This window comes from Hylobates moloch, unplaced genomic scaffold (genome assembly GCF_009828535.3).
Source record: "Hylobates moloch isolate HMO894 unplaced genomic scaffold, HMol_V3 SCAFFOLD_18, whole genome shotgun sequence".
Lineage (NCBI taxonomy): Eukaryota > Metazoa > Chordata > Mammalia > Primates > Hylobatidae > Hylobates > Hylobates moloch.
Window position 1 is genome coordinate 37128259 of NW_026652293.1, and position 17781 is coordinate 37146039.

Below are 17781 nucleotides of genomic sequence, written 5' to 3' on the forward strand. Positions count from 1 at the left end.
GAATTCAAGTGAGAGGGAGAAACCCAGCCTGACACGGATCTCACTGCCATGTGAAGGGATTGCTTTATCGAGTTTGATTGTTGAGTTGGTGACAAGAGCTGTACCTAAGACAGATGGATAAGGCCCTGAAGGTTTTATTGTATTCCTTTCTGTGTTAAATAGCAAATACGGACAACTTTTTTTTTTTTTTTTTTTTTTGAGACGGAGTCTGCCTCTGTCGCCCAGGCTGGAGTGCGGTGGCGCAATCTCGGCTCACTGCAAGCTCCGCCTCCCGGGTTCACGCCATTCTCCTGCCTCAGCCTCTCCGAGTAGCTGGGACTACAGGTGCCCGCCACCACGCCCGGCTAATTTTTTTGTATTTTTAGGAGAGACGGGGTTTCACCGTGGTCTGGATCTCCTGACCTCGTGATCCGCCCGCCTCGGCCTCCCAAAGTGCTGGGATTACGAGCGTGAGCCACCGCACCCGGCCTGGACAACTTCTTTGAACTTTCATAATGGTACTCATTTTCCTTGATCGTGTGTATTAATTGCCACATGAGGAACTCTTTGTTTTGGGCAAATAAGGTCATAAAGATAAGTTGTGACAATTAAATGGCCACATTTATTTTATCAATATGGTTGGAAGCTAAGTTGGACATGATAAGATGTACACAGCCTCTTCTTCTTTAGAGTCCAAAGAGGTGACTTTTGATATCTAAGGTTATATGGAAACATCAAGGCAGAAAATGATGCAACTGTATTCTTAAAATCAAATATTTTTTGTATTCCATTGGTTGTAACTATTCAATATATTATTTTGATTTTAAAAATTCAAAGCTTGACATATATAGGTGGATAGTATTCAGTTATGAAATCGCTAGGATTCCCCTCTCCACCTATGGTTGTTAGCAAAATAATGCCCAAGTCTGTTTTAAAAGCCTACTGAAAAAAAAATTTTTAATGAAATAACAGCAAATAGGAATTGTGATTCCTCTTTCTACAAAATGTAAATATTAAAATCCCCAAATACCTCTATGACAGCAATATTCAGGAAATAATATTTTATAGTAAACATTTTTAATAAACAGCAGCATAAAATAATCAGTGTTTAATATCATCTCTGGTGTGTGAAATACAGATGCATATATCCTTAATATAAAATAGCCTTTTTGTCATTACAATTCAATGCTTGTCTATTTGAAATGCCCATAATAACAAATCAAACATTAAGTAATACAGTGATTAAATGCATGCAGTGAAAATAAGGAAAGATATGGTAGGGTGAGATATCTGAAAATTGCCATTATATATTTGAAGAAAATCTATATCAAGTTAAAAACAAAGGAAACAAGAAAAACAGACCAGATATAAAAATGCAAAGATATATTTTCACTTCTGTGACACAAACCATAAGCATAGTTTTGTGCAAAAAAGGAGAAAAAGATCTGAAAATAAAGTCATCTTACAAAACATTGTCAACAAAGGAAAAGATATTTTTCAGTTTGTGAAAAAAATACTATTTTAATACAAAAGAGACTGTGTTATATAGTATCACAGTGCGATTATAAAATACATTATTACAAGTGGTTTTGAAATTTCATTTGCTCACTTTAATGTTTTCAGTTATTATAAAATGTTTAAAATAAATGTTATAGTTCTTTATAAAAAACTAACTTGAATTTACTTTTTAACCATAATAATGTTTTACCAGAGTAGGTATTTTACTGGCTCATGGAATGCTAATTTCCCTTTAAGGGACTCCTAGAAAAACTCAGATTCACTGAAATTGTGTACTTAAAATAATAAATATTCTTGGAAAACAACTGATTGTCATAGGATATACAAAACTGTGGTTTGAAGCTTCATCATTAAACAGTTGCATAGCAACAAAAGGATACAAATATTCTCCTCCACCTAAAGTTAAGAAATGTAACTTCTGAATCAGCTTATTTATGCCACAAAAATATGTCTTAATTTATCTCCCAGAAATCTGGATATAACCAATTCTTCGAGTTCACAGTACCTGTTAAGTTCATGTTTGTTATTTGAAGACTCAGGTTTGGGAAAATTGCAATGCATTTTGGCAAACATATTTTCTTGATTTCTCATGCTAGTTGTATTTTTTAAAAATGAAAACATCAATGTGTTTTTAATTCTCTTATATTCTCCTCATCAAATATCATTTCCAGGAATTACTTTTATATCCTGTAAGTCTCTTTACAAGTCTCTTATACCTTTAAAAATGAGACTTTGAGACATTGTTCTTAGAATAAAGGAGTTTTTTTTAACAAGAGAAAAATCAAAAGTAAAATTACGTTCTATATAGAACTTGAAACGCATAAGAATTCTAAACTTGGCAAAAGATGGTTGGCAGGTAAATGCCATGAGCTGCACATTTGAAACCTCCCACTAAGGCAAAAATGGTCATGTTGCTTCTGTTTGCTAGTTTAAAGAATTCAGTTCTTGGTAACTTTTGAAATAAGAACTCAGTACTTGTTTTTTAGGAAGACCATCATATTTTGCAAAACAGAATTAATTGCCTTTGGATTCCAACTAACTGTATGAATAAATTGTTGTAATTCTTGGGGCGGGAATCAAATCTGTGGACATTTCCAGCACAGAAAAAAAGGGAGAGAAACTTTAAAATTACTAGACATTGGTATCATGATGGAGTTTCCTACTTCCCTAGAGTCCATTGACCATAAGCACTCCAATGCCTCGGACAACTTGTAAACAGGGAGTTGTAATGGGTGAGTGTGCTCATCTGTAGCCACACACTTATTTTTCAGTGTTACTGGTTCCAGAAAACTCCTATGGGGGCTGTCCCCATGGGAACCCTTTTTCCTTTCCCACAGATGCTGATCTAGGCTGTGGGGCCATTTTCCTGGCTATGCTTCTTTTGGTGCCTCATTCCTAATCCAGCAAAGAGAACTATCAACCAACAATCAATTCTAGCATCCACATCTAGCCTTCTTATGGTCTGATGCGCTGCGTTATTCCAAGGGCAGTGTAAACACACTGTGAGAAACTGTGGGAAAGACCCTCATGATCAGAGGAGGATTCACAAAAAGGCACACTCTACACCTTCCCAAAGAAGCACAATGACATAGAAGGCTTCAGGGCTTGTTACACTCGTCTTATGGCTCATTTCCCTCCAGGGTTTCAAATTTGGCCTGAAGTTTCTTCATTGATTCTGAACATCATTTCCATAAGAACATGCACAGAGTCTAAATTCAATCAATATAATTCCTGAACATCTGTCCTGAAGAAAAGACAGCAGGTAGACAAATGCTATGGTATATATACATCTAGGGGAGAGACCAGTCATGGTGACTGAAGGCTAAAACACAAAGCACCGTTTGACTTTTGGTTTTATATTTAATCACAAGGTTCTTTTCCTCTTCACTGGTTTGCAGCTTTCAGTGCTTGAAACCATATGTTCCAATCCCAATGCCATGTCATGCACTCCAACGGAGTGCACATCCCACAATGTTTTTGTTTGTTTGTTTGTTTTTATGGCCTAGTGTCTGTCCTGCTTGGTAAGACACAGTCAAACTTCACAGAAGATACTTGTTGTGATGTCTGCTAAATGAGAACCTTACTTTAATAAAAACATTTGAATATAAATCTTTTCCACGGCCGCCTAGTTTGTCCTGTATACCACATTTACAAAAGCTGTGCATTTTACAGTTCTGCAGAAATCATAGATTCGGTGTGTCCATGAATATTGGTGTCTCCTAGTAAAGATGCTTGCTTTGAGTCAATTTTGTAGGGTTTTTGAGATTTGTTGCCAAAAACGGTGATACCCATTCCACCAGGATGATTTGGAATTGACATGTGTGGTAGTAAAGGAATATTTGCTTCCTGATTGGATCCTGATGAGGGCAAGCTAGTCACATGGCCAGTGCTAGTTGACCCACTGGCACTGCTTGGGGACCGACTCTTGGGAGGCGGGCAGTGCTGAATCACTCTGGGAGGACCTGTTGGCTGGTAGTGGGCAGCTGGAAACGCTGCATATCCAGGAGGTATTGGGTATCCATTGATGGGAATGAATCGCTGGTTCTGAGGTATTGGCGGGCCAATGAAACCAGCAATCTGGCCCTGTGGTGTAATACCCTGGCTTGGGAACATGTAATTAGGATATCTGGGGTTACTGAGATTACTCACTGGGCTGGCACTGAGGGAGGTTGTCTGTGTGGTGGCATTTCCCCCTGAAGGAGTAGTAGAGCTCGTGTGACTTGAGAGTCCCTCCCAGGACCGAAGCCGGACGTGAATATCTTTAAATCTTGGTCTCCTGGAAGGAATCTCATTCCAGCACTCTGTCATGAGGCTGTACATTCTGGGTGGGCAGTCTTCAGAGCACGGTAAGAGCTGCCGTTTTCTCACCATCTCAATCACTTCCTGGTTACTGAATCCATAATATGGCTGGAGTCCAAAACTGAAAATCTCCCACAAGACAACCCCAAAGGACCAGATATCTGAATCAGAAGAGAATTTGCCATACACGATGGCTTCAGGGGGCATCCAGCGAATGGGCAGCAAGGACTTACTCTGGACCCTGTAGTAATCAGCGGAGTAAATTTCTCTGGAAAGCCCCAAGTCTGAAATCTTTACATGAAGTTGCTCTCCGATTAAAATATTGCGAGCTGCAAGGTCCTTGTGGACAAAGAAGTGACTAGACAGGTATTCCATGCCAGCTGCAATCTGAATTGCAATGTGCAGAAAATCTCCGTGGTCCAGGCTGGATTTCACAGTCCCATCTTCATCACTGCTGCAGCCAACATCAGAGTGTGGGGATCGCATGATGAGGAACTCATGGAGATCCCCCTGATTCATATACTCAAAAAGCATGCACACAGGTTGTTCCTGAGTGACGGCACCTAGAAGGCAGACAATATTGGGGTGGTGCAGTTCTGCCATTAGGGAGGCTTCTTGTTGAAATTCTGTCCATTGCTGGGGGTTGTTATAGTCTTTCAAGGTCTTGATAGCAACCAGCTGAGCATGGTCCATGCCTGGGAGATAGAGATGGCCTTTATAGATTTTTCCAAAGGCACACTCACCCAATTCTTCCATAAAGCGTACAGCAGAAAGAGGCAGTTCTTTAGCCTTGCTCTGTATGAAAGAGAGGACAAAGGTGGTTTAAAACTTATCTTCAGGCAAGACAGCTTTGCATCTGAAAGGAGGGATGGGGCATATAGAAAAAGGTTCTATAAACAAATTAAATACAATATTGTAGGTCTATATATCTTTCAAATCGTTGGCTGCAACTCAGGGGAGGTGCCATAGGCAACTTTCCATCACTACCCTATCCCTTTCCCTCAACCGAGCCACAAAATGGTTTTTTGCTGTTGTCTAGAGTCTTGGTACTCAAACGGTGGTCTGGGGACCAGCAACATCAGCATCACCCAAAATTACTGCAAATGCAGACTCTCGGGCCCACCTCAGACCTACTGAATCAGCATGTGTATTTAACAAGACCCCAGTGGTTTCTGTGAAGATTAGGGTGTCAATCACTACCACAGAGGCTACAGCCTGGTACTCAGAGCATTTGTAATCTGGTCCTAACTCACTTTCCTGACACGATCCCTTGCTACTTCTCTATGTGATGGCATCACTTTAGTTAAATGGTTTTCTCAATGTCCACTCCTGAAACCATTTACATTCTTGCCTAATACTTTTGTTCCTCCAATGTTCTGCCATTCTTAGAATATTTATTGTGCTAAAAGAGAAACCAAAAGATTGTCCTTCTGAAGTACTTACAATAAAGATGGGAAGGTCTCAAATGCGGTCTTCTCCATTGATTAAATCCTTTCTTTCCTAAAAAGGTTGTTTCAGGCCCCACTTCCCGCAAAACCTTCCCTGACCACGATGGTCATTTCTTTGCTAGACTCTTTTGCCTTTACTGTGAATGCCACCACATACACAAAGCAGTGTGGTGGCTGGTTACACACGTGGCCTCCATAGCCAGACTGAGTTGGAATCCTGCCTTCTCCACTTACCAGCTGTGTGACCCCAGATACAACATTTAACTTTGTGCCTCAATTCCTTCATCTATAAAATGGGATGATAATAATTGTACTTACCATGTTATTGCAAACTTTTAATGAGTTAATGTTTGTAAAGCACTCAGGCCTATGAGTTAATGTTTGTAAAGTACTCAGACCTATGTCTGGCCCATGGTAAGCACTATTTAACTTTTTGTTATTGTTATCAACTTGATGTTTCTGTTCTTTTTATGCATGTATTTTGTCCTCACAACCAGATTTCAAGGGAAAGCTTATTGGAAGCACTGCCCTTCATACCAACATATATCCCTAGGGCTTCGCAAGTGGGTTGTTTATTAATTGACCTTAAGACAGACAGGTGAAGGCATCTAGCTCACAATGAAAATAAGTATTGAATCATGACATTTGATCTTGGCAAGTAAATGTCTGTAATGTCCTATGGTTTTACTATTTTAAAATGTACCTCAAATTTAGTCTGATGTTTCATTTAATTTGTTAGAAAAGAAAGTAATAAAAACAATGCATTTTACATACAACTGATTTTTCAAATAATCCCCATCCTTCAAATCCTTATTTTTTAAAAAAAGAATACTACCCTGAAAATTCTAACTGAAACTGACAATGTTGAAATACATATGAAATCCAGAGCTCTCTGTACAGAGTTTAAAACAACAGTTTAGATTATTTGGTAAAAAAGTTCTCTTATCCAAACTCTACTAATTTAGAATTCATGATGATTAGATTTGTTCCAGGCTGATATTTTCCAGGGCAAAATGCCCACTAACCTAATTGTAAGTGTAAATAAACTTGCAGCAAAATACCCACTTAAAAGGACAAATTGGGATTGGGGATTTTGGAACATTAATTATTCTATGCAAATAATCTGTCTCATTATAAATTGGTCTTATTTGTTTATCAAAGCAGATTTTGTGAGGTTTATATTTGAAAATGACTTTTAGAAAGTTTACTTGTGCTGAAAGTAATGGTAATGTGTTGCTTTAAACTTTCAGTAAATTAAATCTTATTGATCTAGTTCTATTCAATATAGTATTGTTTGTAATAGCAAAATATTACAAATGACCTCCATGTCCCTATAGAGAACATATTAAATCAATTACAGTGGAGCTAGTAAATAGAATATTCCACATTTGTAAAAAAAGAATGAGGACATTTCGTATGTACTGGTATGGAAAGGTCTGCAAAATCCTTTGCTCAGCTAAAAATAAAAAGCAATAGAACAGTTAATGCTGGGTGCTGCTTTTGTGTAAGAGAGAAGGAGAAAAAGAACACATGAAATATATTTCTTTGTATAAACATAAAGAAACTATGAAAGGATACTTGGGATATAGTTAACAGTGATTATGAGGGGTATGGAAGTAGAAACTAGAAAAAGGGGGGCAGAGGGAAGAGATTTTTCACTTCATGCTTTTTTATGCTTTAAAATTTTTCAACCAGGTGAATATATTAACAATGCTCAAAATTAAATAATTAATTTTAAAAAAAAAAACAGGCCAATCTTCCCATCTTACTGAACTAGGAAATATCTTTTGCAATTACAAGTCTATCCACCATTTTTCCTTTTGCCTTTAGGGTCTGTATTCTTGTGGGAGCTTGTAGAATTCCTTTGAGAGAGCAAGGTGTGGGTGATGAGAAAGGTAACCAGTTGAGCCAACCCTACTTTTTTGTCTTGTAGCGCTCAGATGATTTTACTTTTGCTGGCAAGAGTAACTCAAGGTGAATTTTTCCTGCTTGATGTTATGATTGGGAATTTCCATCAGAACTTTTCCCAATGATGTAAATAAATCCAGTTTAGGTGAAGGTCCCTTGAATGGCAAAGTAGATATCACTTACTTTTTGGCAAAAATAACATCTCTAGGCTTTTGGAGACAGAGAAGTTTAAGGGACTGAGTACTAAAACTTCTTTGTGGAAAATGGGAATTAGGAAGTAAACTCATGGTATATTAGACGGGTATAATGAGGAGTTAGAAACCCAATACCCTCTCCTCCTTCACTGTTTGAAACGTATCCATAGGCAGTATAGTATAAGTCAAACTACGTGAGCTTTGACTCCTATAAATCTGGGTTTGCATCTTGAATCTGCTGCTTTCTATTAGTAATAGTTAATACTTACATAGCACTTACTTTGTGCCAGATAATGTTCTAAGCACTTAGCAAATGTTAACTTATTTAACACCATGATCTTGTGGCATAGGTCTTATAATATTAATCACTGACCTTGGCTGAATTTCTTAACTTTTCTGAACCTCCGTTTCCATATCTATGAAATAATGTACTATCTAGCTTGCGCTGTTGCAGTAGGAATTAAATACGATGTATGAACGTAATTCCCACCTAATAAGTGCTCTTTAAATCATTCTTATTATCCTTATTAGGAAAGTCATCCAGGAAGTAAAGTAATGCAAATGATTTAGATCCATTTAAGCCTTAAGTAGTTCCAGAGTGTTTAAATTTCTTCCTGTTAATCTTTCTCTGTTCTCCTGTAGTTGTTAGTTTAAAAAAAAAATGCTTTAAAAATGACAGGGAATTTGTTTTGGAGCTTGAGGGTGGGTAAAAAGTTGAGTGGCCTGTGGCTGGCTCCTCTGAGATGTGAATGAAGGTGAAGGCAACAAGAACTCATGCAGAAGAGTGGATGGTAGCAGATGGGAAAAGGAAGAAAGCCAGCCAAACTTCTGGAGGTGGGAAAAGAGGAAGAGGTGGACAGGACCTTGGCACCAGCCCTACACATGGCCTTGGGGCTTCGTGGCTAAGAAGGCCAGCTGCATTCCCCTCCACTGAGGTAAGCAAATTTATTCTCATATATTTGCCTTTGGAAAAAGAACGCTTAATTTTGCTATTTTACAGATGGAGAAAGGGGCTAAAGAAAGTATCAAGAATTTTCAGGAGAGCTGAAAGAGCCACACTTGCAACTCCAAGGCTCTCTGTTTTTCGGCCACAGCATTCTGTTTGAAACCAGAGAAGCCTGCTGGCCAGCGATCCCAGATTGAAGCCAAATGTCTCTGGAGGCTCAGCCTGAGGCCTGCCACCTCACAGAGCTAGGAGGTTGGCCTTCAGTATGTGGTCACTCTATGGAATGACAATTGTTCTTCCTCCCTGTTCAGACACATGAAACAAAGTAGATTTTACCCCAAAGTATATCTTGTCCTATCTCACCAATATCCAGTGGGCCATATAGCATATAATCCCAAGTCTTCTCCAAGGAGTCATTTACTAGAGCTACTGAAAACTAAATTTGGGGGATTTGCTTTGCAAAGAGGCATGGAAAGCATCTAAAATGGCAGAGTCCACAAAATCTTCCCTTCGAACACCTGTGCAGCTGCCAGGAAAGAAGTGCCCAGAAAAAAAATGCTCCTAGCTTGGTTTCAGGGGAACAATTTGCACAGTGATTTGCATTTTTAAGGTGCTCAAGTTACTTGGTACAAATAAGTCCTAACTATAGACTCATTTTCAAATTTTACATAAATCCTGAACTAGTTAAAAAATCATAAAAACCCTTAAAGAAGCAGTCAGTAGACTGTACGGTGATGGCAGGAAATTAGCTGTATTGTTGAGGAACAGATGGTTTACATTATACAAACCCTTTAGGCTAAACTTGTTTAGGTCTGGCATATTGTAAATTATATTTTAGTAATGAAAGTGAAATGACCTCTGCTTGACCTCAAGTGGGGTTTGTCTGTTTGAACCAATGTAGTGGAAAACTATGAAAGAAAATGAAGTCATAAAGTTTTGGCAGTTCAATTTTGGCTCATTTCAAGTTAAGGGGTTATAAATCTGTTTAGTTTTTGTTTGACAAGTATTTGTCATACAGGGATGTACAAAATGTAAAGAAGTGTAAAATACACATGAGGCATGGTGCCAAAGTAAACCAAGTACAAAGGAAAACTGGAATGAATAGGGTCCCGGGCTCCTATCTCTTTATCACTCCCTCCATTAGTTGAAGGACAAGATGGCCTCGGTTTATTATATGCTGTAAGGCAATTAAGTACCTTAAAACTGAAACAGGCTTTCAGTTTCAATGTTAACATTTTTACTTCTCAAAGTAAACACACATCTGCCTTTAAAAAATTATATAAAATTATTATATAAAATAAAAGTTGATGCAGAAGTTAATACATTGTTCCAAGATGCTTCTTTCTTTAGAAATTTTTGAAAAGCAACAGTACTAGAGTTTAAATGAGCTCTTTACAGAAGGAAAATGAAGGAAAAACATTTTAGATGCGAGTCATTTAGATGTGAGTCAGATGGGAAAATTGTAGTACTTTCTAAACTGCTGATAAGAGAGACCAGGCTGATACTGGTGGCTTTTTTCACCTTAGTGATGACTGCTAAGTGGGGATGTGGGGGAACTTTTAGATCTCTTAACTTTAGATATGAAAGCAATGAACTACGAGTAGCATTTTTAAAAACTGTAATTACCTTGGTGGCTGTAGATGGATAAAGACAGCAGACTCGGTGGCTTTATCTCTTTCCATCTTTGGGAAGTTATACCTTAGGTGACAATACATTTGAAATGACTCCTGGTGAAGCAGCCTACTACTAACCTATTTCCTGCTTACTTTAAGGAAGTGATTACCATAGGATATGAGGTGAGGATTTTGTGATGGCGGCCAACATTTGTATGCAACATGAAGCCTGCTCTGTCACTTTTTGCCTTGAACATAACGTCACATAATTGCTCTACTTTTGAGTCTAACTTGAAGTAGACACACAGATAAAAAACAGAGCTACATTAGGGTGCAGGGAATCGAGCCCAGGGTGGTTCTCTGGGACAGAAATGGGGCTTTAACAACAGTAGGTGCTGAAACAGGACCCGTATTCATAAGTCAGCTCCAAACCTCCCTCTGTGGTCCCTTTCACTCAAGGCCAGTTAATTCCTCATGTTCTAATGTCCCAAGACTGACTGCTGCCCTTTTTCAAATCTATGCTATTCTTTTGAAGCTGATTCTAGCTGGACACAAGTGTCTACAGAAGAATAGCAGGTTTCACATGGCATTTGTGCTTGACTCATGATATGGTTTGGCTGTGTCCCCACTCACATCTCATCTTGAATTCCCACGTTGTGGGAGGGACCTGATGGGAGGTAATTGAGTCAGGGGGCAGATCTTTCCCATGCTGTTCTTGTGATAGTGAATAAGTCTCATGAGATCTGGTGGTTCTATAAGGGGGAGTTTCCCTGCACAAGCTCTCTCTGTGCCTGCTGCCATCCACGTAAGATGTGACTTGCTCCTCCTTGCCTTCCGCCATGATTGTGAGGCGCCCCCAGCCATGTGGAACTGTAAGTCCATTAAGCCTCTTTTTCTTCCCAGTCTCAGGTGTGTCTTTATCAGCAGTGTGAAAATGGACTAATATTGTAAATTGGTGCCAGTAGAGTGGGGTGCTGCTGAAAAGATATCCGAAAATGTGGAAGTGACTTTGGAACTGGGTAACAGGCAGAGGTTGGAACAGTTTGGAGGGCTTAGAAGAAGACAGGAAAATGTGGGAAAGTTTGGAACTCCCTGGAGACTTGTTGAATGGCTTTGATCAAAATGCTGATAATGATAAGGACAATGAAATCAAGGCTGAGGTGGTCTCAGATGGAGATGAGGAACTTGTTGGGAACTGAAGCAAAGGTGACTCTTGTTATGTTTTAGCAAAGAGACTGGTGGCATTTTTCCCCTGCCCTAGAGATTTGTAGAACTTTGAACTTGAGAGAGATGATTTAGGGTATCTGGTGGAAGAAATTTCTAAGCAGCAAAGCATTCAAGAGGTGATTTGGGTGTTGTTAAAGACATTCAGTTTTAAAAGGAAAACAGCACAAAACCTTGGAATATTTGCAGCCTGACAATGCAATGGAAAATAAAATCCCATTCTCTGAGGAGAAATTCAAGCTGGCTGCAGAAATTTGCATAAGTAATGAGGAGCCAAATGTTAATCACCAAGATAATGGGGAAAATGTCTCCAAGGCATGTCAGAGGTCTTCACCGGCAGCCCCTCCCATCATCCAGAGGTTTAGGAGGAGAAAATGGTTTTGTGGGCTGGGCCCAGGGTCCCTCTGCTGTGTGCAGTCTAGGTACTTAGTGCCCTGTGTCCCAGCCACTCCAACTGTGACTAAAAGGGGTCAAGGTACAGCTCATGCTGTGGCTTCAGAGGTTGGAAGTCCCAAGGCTTGGCAGCTTCCACGTGGTGTTGAGCCTGCAGGTGCACAGAAGTCAAGAATTGAGGTTTGGGAATCTCCACCTAGATTTCAGAGGATGTATGGAAATGCCTGGATGCCCAGGCAGAAGTTTGCTGCAAGGGTGAGGCCCTCATAGAGAACCTCTGCTAGGGCAGTGTAGAAGGGAAATGTGGGGTCGGAGCCCCCATACCAAGACCCTAATGGGGCACTGCCTAGTGGACCTGTGAGAAGACAGCCACTGTCCTCCAGACCCCAGAATGGTAGACCCACCAACAGCTTGCACTGTGAGTCTGGAAAAGTCCCAGACACTCAACGCCAGCCCATGAAAGCAGCCAGGAGGGGAAATGTACCCTGCAAAGCCACAGGGGCAGAGGTGTCTGATGCACTGCTTGCATCAGAGTCACCTGGATATGAGACATGGAGTCAAAGGAGATCATTTTGGAGCTTTAAGATTTGACTGCCCTGCTGGATTTTGGACTTGCATGGGGTCTGTAGCCTCTTTGTTTTGGCCAATTTCTCCCATTTGGAATGGCTGTATTTGCCCAATGCCTGTATTCCCATTGTATCTGGGAAGTAACTAACTTGCTTTTGATTTTGCAGGCTCACAGGCAGAAGAGACTTGCCTTGTCTTGGATGAGACTTTGGACTGTGGACTTTTGAGTTAATGCTGAAATGAGTTGAGACTTTGGGGGACTTTTGGGAGGGCATGATTGGTTTTGAAATGTAAGGAAATGAGATTTGAAAGAGACCAGGGGTCGAATGATATGGTTTGGCAGTGTCCCCACCCAAATCTCATCTTGAATTCACATATGTTGTGGGAGGGACCCAGTGGGAAGTTATTGAATCATGGGGGCAGGTCTTTCCCATGCTGTTCTCGTGATAGTGAATAAGTCTCATGAGATCTGGTGGTTCTATAAGGGGGAGTTTCCCTGCACAAGCTCTCTCTTTGCCTGCTGCCATCCACATAAGATGTGACTTGGTCCTCCTTGCCTTCCACCATGATTGTGAGGCCTCCCCAGCCATGTGGAACTGTAAAGTCCATTAAACCTCTTTTTCTTTCCATTCTCAGATATGTCTTTAGCAGCAGTGTGAAAACAGACTAATACACCCCATCAGAGGAATGATGAGCAGACTCTGGCCCTACTGAAATTACAGAAGTATTTTTGGTAATAGGACGGCTATCCCAGGTCCTTTTTCTCTTTGGAAGCACAGTTTTCTCTGAGATCAGTATTCCCTATGGGCTGACTTGCTTCCTGAATTTCAAGTACTGACCAGCATAGTCTACATCAGAGCAGGCATCAGTGCCACCTGTAGGACTTGTTAAAGCACAGATTGCTGGGCTCCACCTCAAGAGTTTCTATGTGGGTCTGAGATTGTCCATTTCTGATGGTTCTCAGTTGATGAGACTCCTGCTGGCTTAGAGGCCTCACTTTGAGAGCCCCTGGAATAAATGGATGTAGTTTTCTGGATCAGTCAATTCCTTAGTGATCTGGGTCCCTTCTCTCCACGTGATGAATGACCACAATGTGTCTGATGAACCTGGTTGGGCAATTCAAACTTATCCAACTGAGAAAAAACAATACTCTTGCTTGAAAAGATGCTTTAGAAATATCAGGTAGAGAAAAATATAAGAACCATTAACCAGCATTTATTAGGTTTACATACTACATGACTACTGTCTTAGTGAGACTTATATTTCAAAACTTTGAAATATAAGTCTCTCTATAGCTTGGGCCATATCACCAGTTTCCTTTAGTTTCAATTAGAGCCAATCATTTAGGATATATTTTAATAGCTAGTTGCATCAGTCGGTCAACTGATACTGTATATACAATATACTGAAGAATATACATACAGACTACTATATGAGGGACCATGAAAGAACTATGAAGAGAGAAGACATGGCTCCTATCCTAGATATCTGTAATCTGAATTTAACAATACCTACCATTTACTAAATATCTGCCATGTGCCAGACACTGAGATCCTAATAATGGCTATGATTTTTTGAATGCTTATATGTTAGGCTGTAAGTACTTTACACATATTAGCTCCTTTCATCCTCACACCAACCCCATGAGATTGGTAACTATGACTCATACCTACTTCACAGATGGAAAAACCAAAGAACAGGTCAGTTAAGTGGTCTCCCAGCTGGTAGGTGATCAATTCAGACACCAGAGCCTGCCTTGCTATGACCACACTACACTCCCTTGTCTGCTCCCTGACATAAAGTGCTTAATGCATCAACCCATTTAATCCTCATCACAATTCTGTCAGATTCATATTATGACTGCCTCCATTTTATGGATAAGGACATAAGGCATTCAGTGGTTAAGTAGCTTGCCTAAAGAAGCACAACTATTAAGTGGTGATGCCAAGATTCAAATCCAAGTATGTCTGACACCAAAGTTGCAGAGCTTTCTGGGAAGAGGAGGCAGACTTTCCATCTGATCCTCAAAGGACTCTACATTTTAAAAGCATGAGGACCATTGATGCAAAAGTGAAATGCTCAAGGTATAAGAGCTCTCTGGTTTTTGAGTCAGACCTCACTCTGTTATGCTCAGTTGTCTCTGCTAGTTGACTGGGATAGATGAACAAAACCTGTCCATGGCAACCTTCACCTGAATTGAGCATGAGGGCCCTGGAGAGTATATAAATGTAAGATTTCTTAGTATCTGGACTTGGCTGTTGACATGGATCTGCTTGACTCCAAAACCTATTTTCCTTTCTTGTGCATTTTACTGGTTCTTAGGTAAACAGTGTTAGAATTATGAAACAACTGACTCTACTCATAAATGGAAATGATTACATTTTAAAAGCTTAGAGGCCACAGCCATTTTGTTTTGGGAGGTTATGGACATTTTCAAAGACTACAGCTGAATTAAGTGCTTTCTGGCTTATGCAATCAAGTTCTAGAGGGAGTTTCAACCAATATTTTGCCACATTTGCTTGGAGCTCAGCTGCATTTCTCTGGAAGTGATTTAACTTCAGAAGCCTTTCTTTTCTCTATAACGTAACTTTCTGATAGCTTGAATGTTTGGTGGTGAGCAGGGTTGATTCTGTGGTGGAGTTACTTTATAATGCCAACAGGAGAGTTTCTATTCTGCCTGGAAATAGACAGAACAGATGCCAGTAATTTTAATGTCAGCTTGAGCCATCACGTGCTCATAACTTGGGCTCACATATTTCAGTCAGCCTGAAAATAAAGGCAGTAGAGGCAAATAGAAAAGCACTGGGCTCTGCACCTGAGCAGACCTGGGTTCAAGTTTGGCTCTGTCACTTAACAATTTGTGACTTTGGGCCAACTCTGAATCTGAAGCCTCAGTTTTCTCATCTTAAAAATCAGACTTAAATTAGTACCTACTTCATAGGGTTATTACAAAGATTCTATTGAGATATTGAAGTACTTTAGTCCGTTTATGATGCCAATTTATAACACAGTCATTTATAGGACTTGTTTTTCCCAGAAGTAGAGTTTCTTCAGACATTGGTTTAAGCTGAGGTTATGTACTGGGCAGCCTCCCAGCCCTCACTATCAGACCTTCTCCACCCTGATGGATTTTATCCAGGATGTGAGCAGGGTGTGGGGCAGGAGAATGTATGCTAACAGGATGGACACAAGGAATACAAGAGCTGTCCAAAGAGTACCTCTATAATCTTTGCTGGGATTCTCTTGCCTGTGTCCTCACCCCAGTTAATGCTGTGCATTTCTGGATCCTATAGCTTCCTCCCCAGCCCACAGTATCCTATGTTTGCACAGCATTTGCTTCATTAAAAGATCTGTAGTCAAAACACTGCTCAAAGAAATAAGAGATGACACAAACAAATGAAAAAACATTCCATGCTCATAGATAGGAAGAATCAATACCATTAAAATGGCCATACTGCCCAAAGCAATTTACAGATTAAATGCTATTGCTATTCAACTACCATTGATATTCTTCACAGAACTAGAGAAAGCTATTTAAAAATTCATATGGAACTAAAAAAGAGCCCAAATAGCCAAGAAAAAAGAACAAAGCTGGAGGCATCATACTAGCTGACTTCAAACTATACTACAGGGCTACAGTAACCAAAAGAGCATGGTACTGGTGCAGAAACAGACACATAGGCCAATGGAACAGAATAGAGAACTCAGAAATTAGACTGCACACCTACAACTACCTGATCTTTGACAAACCTGACAAAAGCAAGCAATAGGAAAAGGATTCCCTAGTAAAATAAATGGTGCTGGGATAACTGGCTAGCTATATGCAGAAGATTGAAACTGGACCCTTTCCTTACACCATGTACAAAAATTAATTCAAGATGGATTAAAGACTTAAATGTAAAACTCTAGTGGCTCATGCCTGTAATTCCAGCACTTTGGGAGGCCAAGGCAAGTGAATCACTTGAGGCCAGGAGTTTGAGACCAGCCTGGGCAATATGGCGAAACCTTGTCTCTATGAAGAAAGACAAAAATTAGCCACCTGTGGTGGTGCATGCCTGTAGTCCCAGCTACTCAGGAGGCTGAGGCATGAGAATTGCTTAAACCCAGGAGGCGGAGGTTGCAGTGAGCTGAGATCATACCACTGCACTTTAGCCTGGGTGACAAAGCGAGACTCCATCTCAAAAACAAAACAAAACAAAAACAAAAACAAAAACAAAAAAGTAAACCCCAAATTATAAAAATCCTGAAAGACAACATAGGCAATACCATTCAGGATATAGGCACAGGCAAAGATTTCATGACGAAGACACGAAAAGCAATCAAAACAAGAGCAAAAATTGACAAATGGGATCTAATTAAACTAAAGAGTTTCTGCACAGCAAAAGAAACTATCAACAGAGTAACACAATCTACAGAATGAGAGAAAAATTTTGCAAACTATGCATCTGGCAAAAGTCTTATATCCAGCATTTCTAAGGAACTTAAAGAAAAACAACTCCATAAAAAGGACACGAACAGACACTTTTCAAAAGAAGACATACGTGTGGCCAACAAACATATGAAAAAAAGCTCAACATCACTGATTATTAGAGAAATGTAAATCAAAACCACAACGAGATACCATCTCACACCAGTCAGAATGGCCATTATTAAAAGGTCAAAAAACAACAGATGCTGGCGAGGTTGCAGAGAAAAAGGAATGCTTATACACTGTTGATGGGAGTGTAAATTAGTTCAGCCATTGTGGAAGACCTAAAAGACCTAAAGACAGAAATACCATTTGACCTAGCAATTTAAATCCTAGGTATATACCCAAAGGAATATAACTCATTCTATTATAAGGACACATGCATATGTATGTTCACTGCAGCACTATTCACAACAGCAAAGACATGGAATCAACCTAAACGCCCATCAATGACAGACTGGATAAAGAAAATATGGTACATACAATATACTCCATGGAATACTATGTGGACATAAAAAAGAATAAGATCACGTCCTTTGCAGGGACATGGATGGAGCTGGAGACCATTATCCTTAGCAAAGTAACACAGGAACAGAAAACCAAGTACCGCATGTTCTCACTTTTAAGTGAGAGCTAAATGTTGTTCTCATAGACACACAGAGGGGAACACACCCTGGGGCCTTTCAGAGGGTGGAGCTTGGGAGGAGGGAGAGGATCAGAAAAA

General features: G+C 39.9%; 1 protein-coding gene across 1 annotated transcript in view; it reads right to left on the minus strand.

Annotated features, from left to right (window-relative positions):
* Positions 1-1039: 1039 nt before the first annotated feature.
* ROR1 (receptor tyrosine kinase like orphan receptor 1) overlaps positions 1040-17781 on the minus strand; it is a 422204-nt gene continuing 405462 nt past the window's right edge. The window contains exon 8 of the mRNA XM_032136853.2: positions 1040-5091. Within this exon, the coding sequence (XP_031992744.2) occupies positions 3664-5091 (1428 nt within the window). The 3' untranslated portion in view covers positions 1040-3663. The remainder of the gene's footprint in view (positions 5092-17781) is intronic.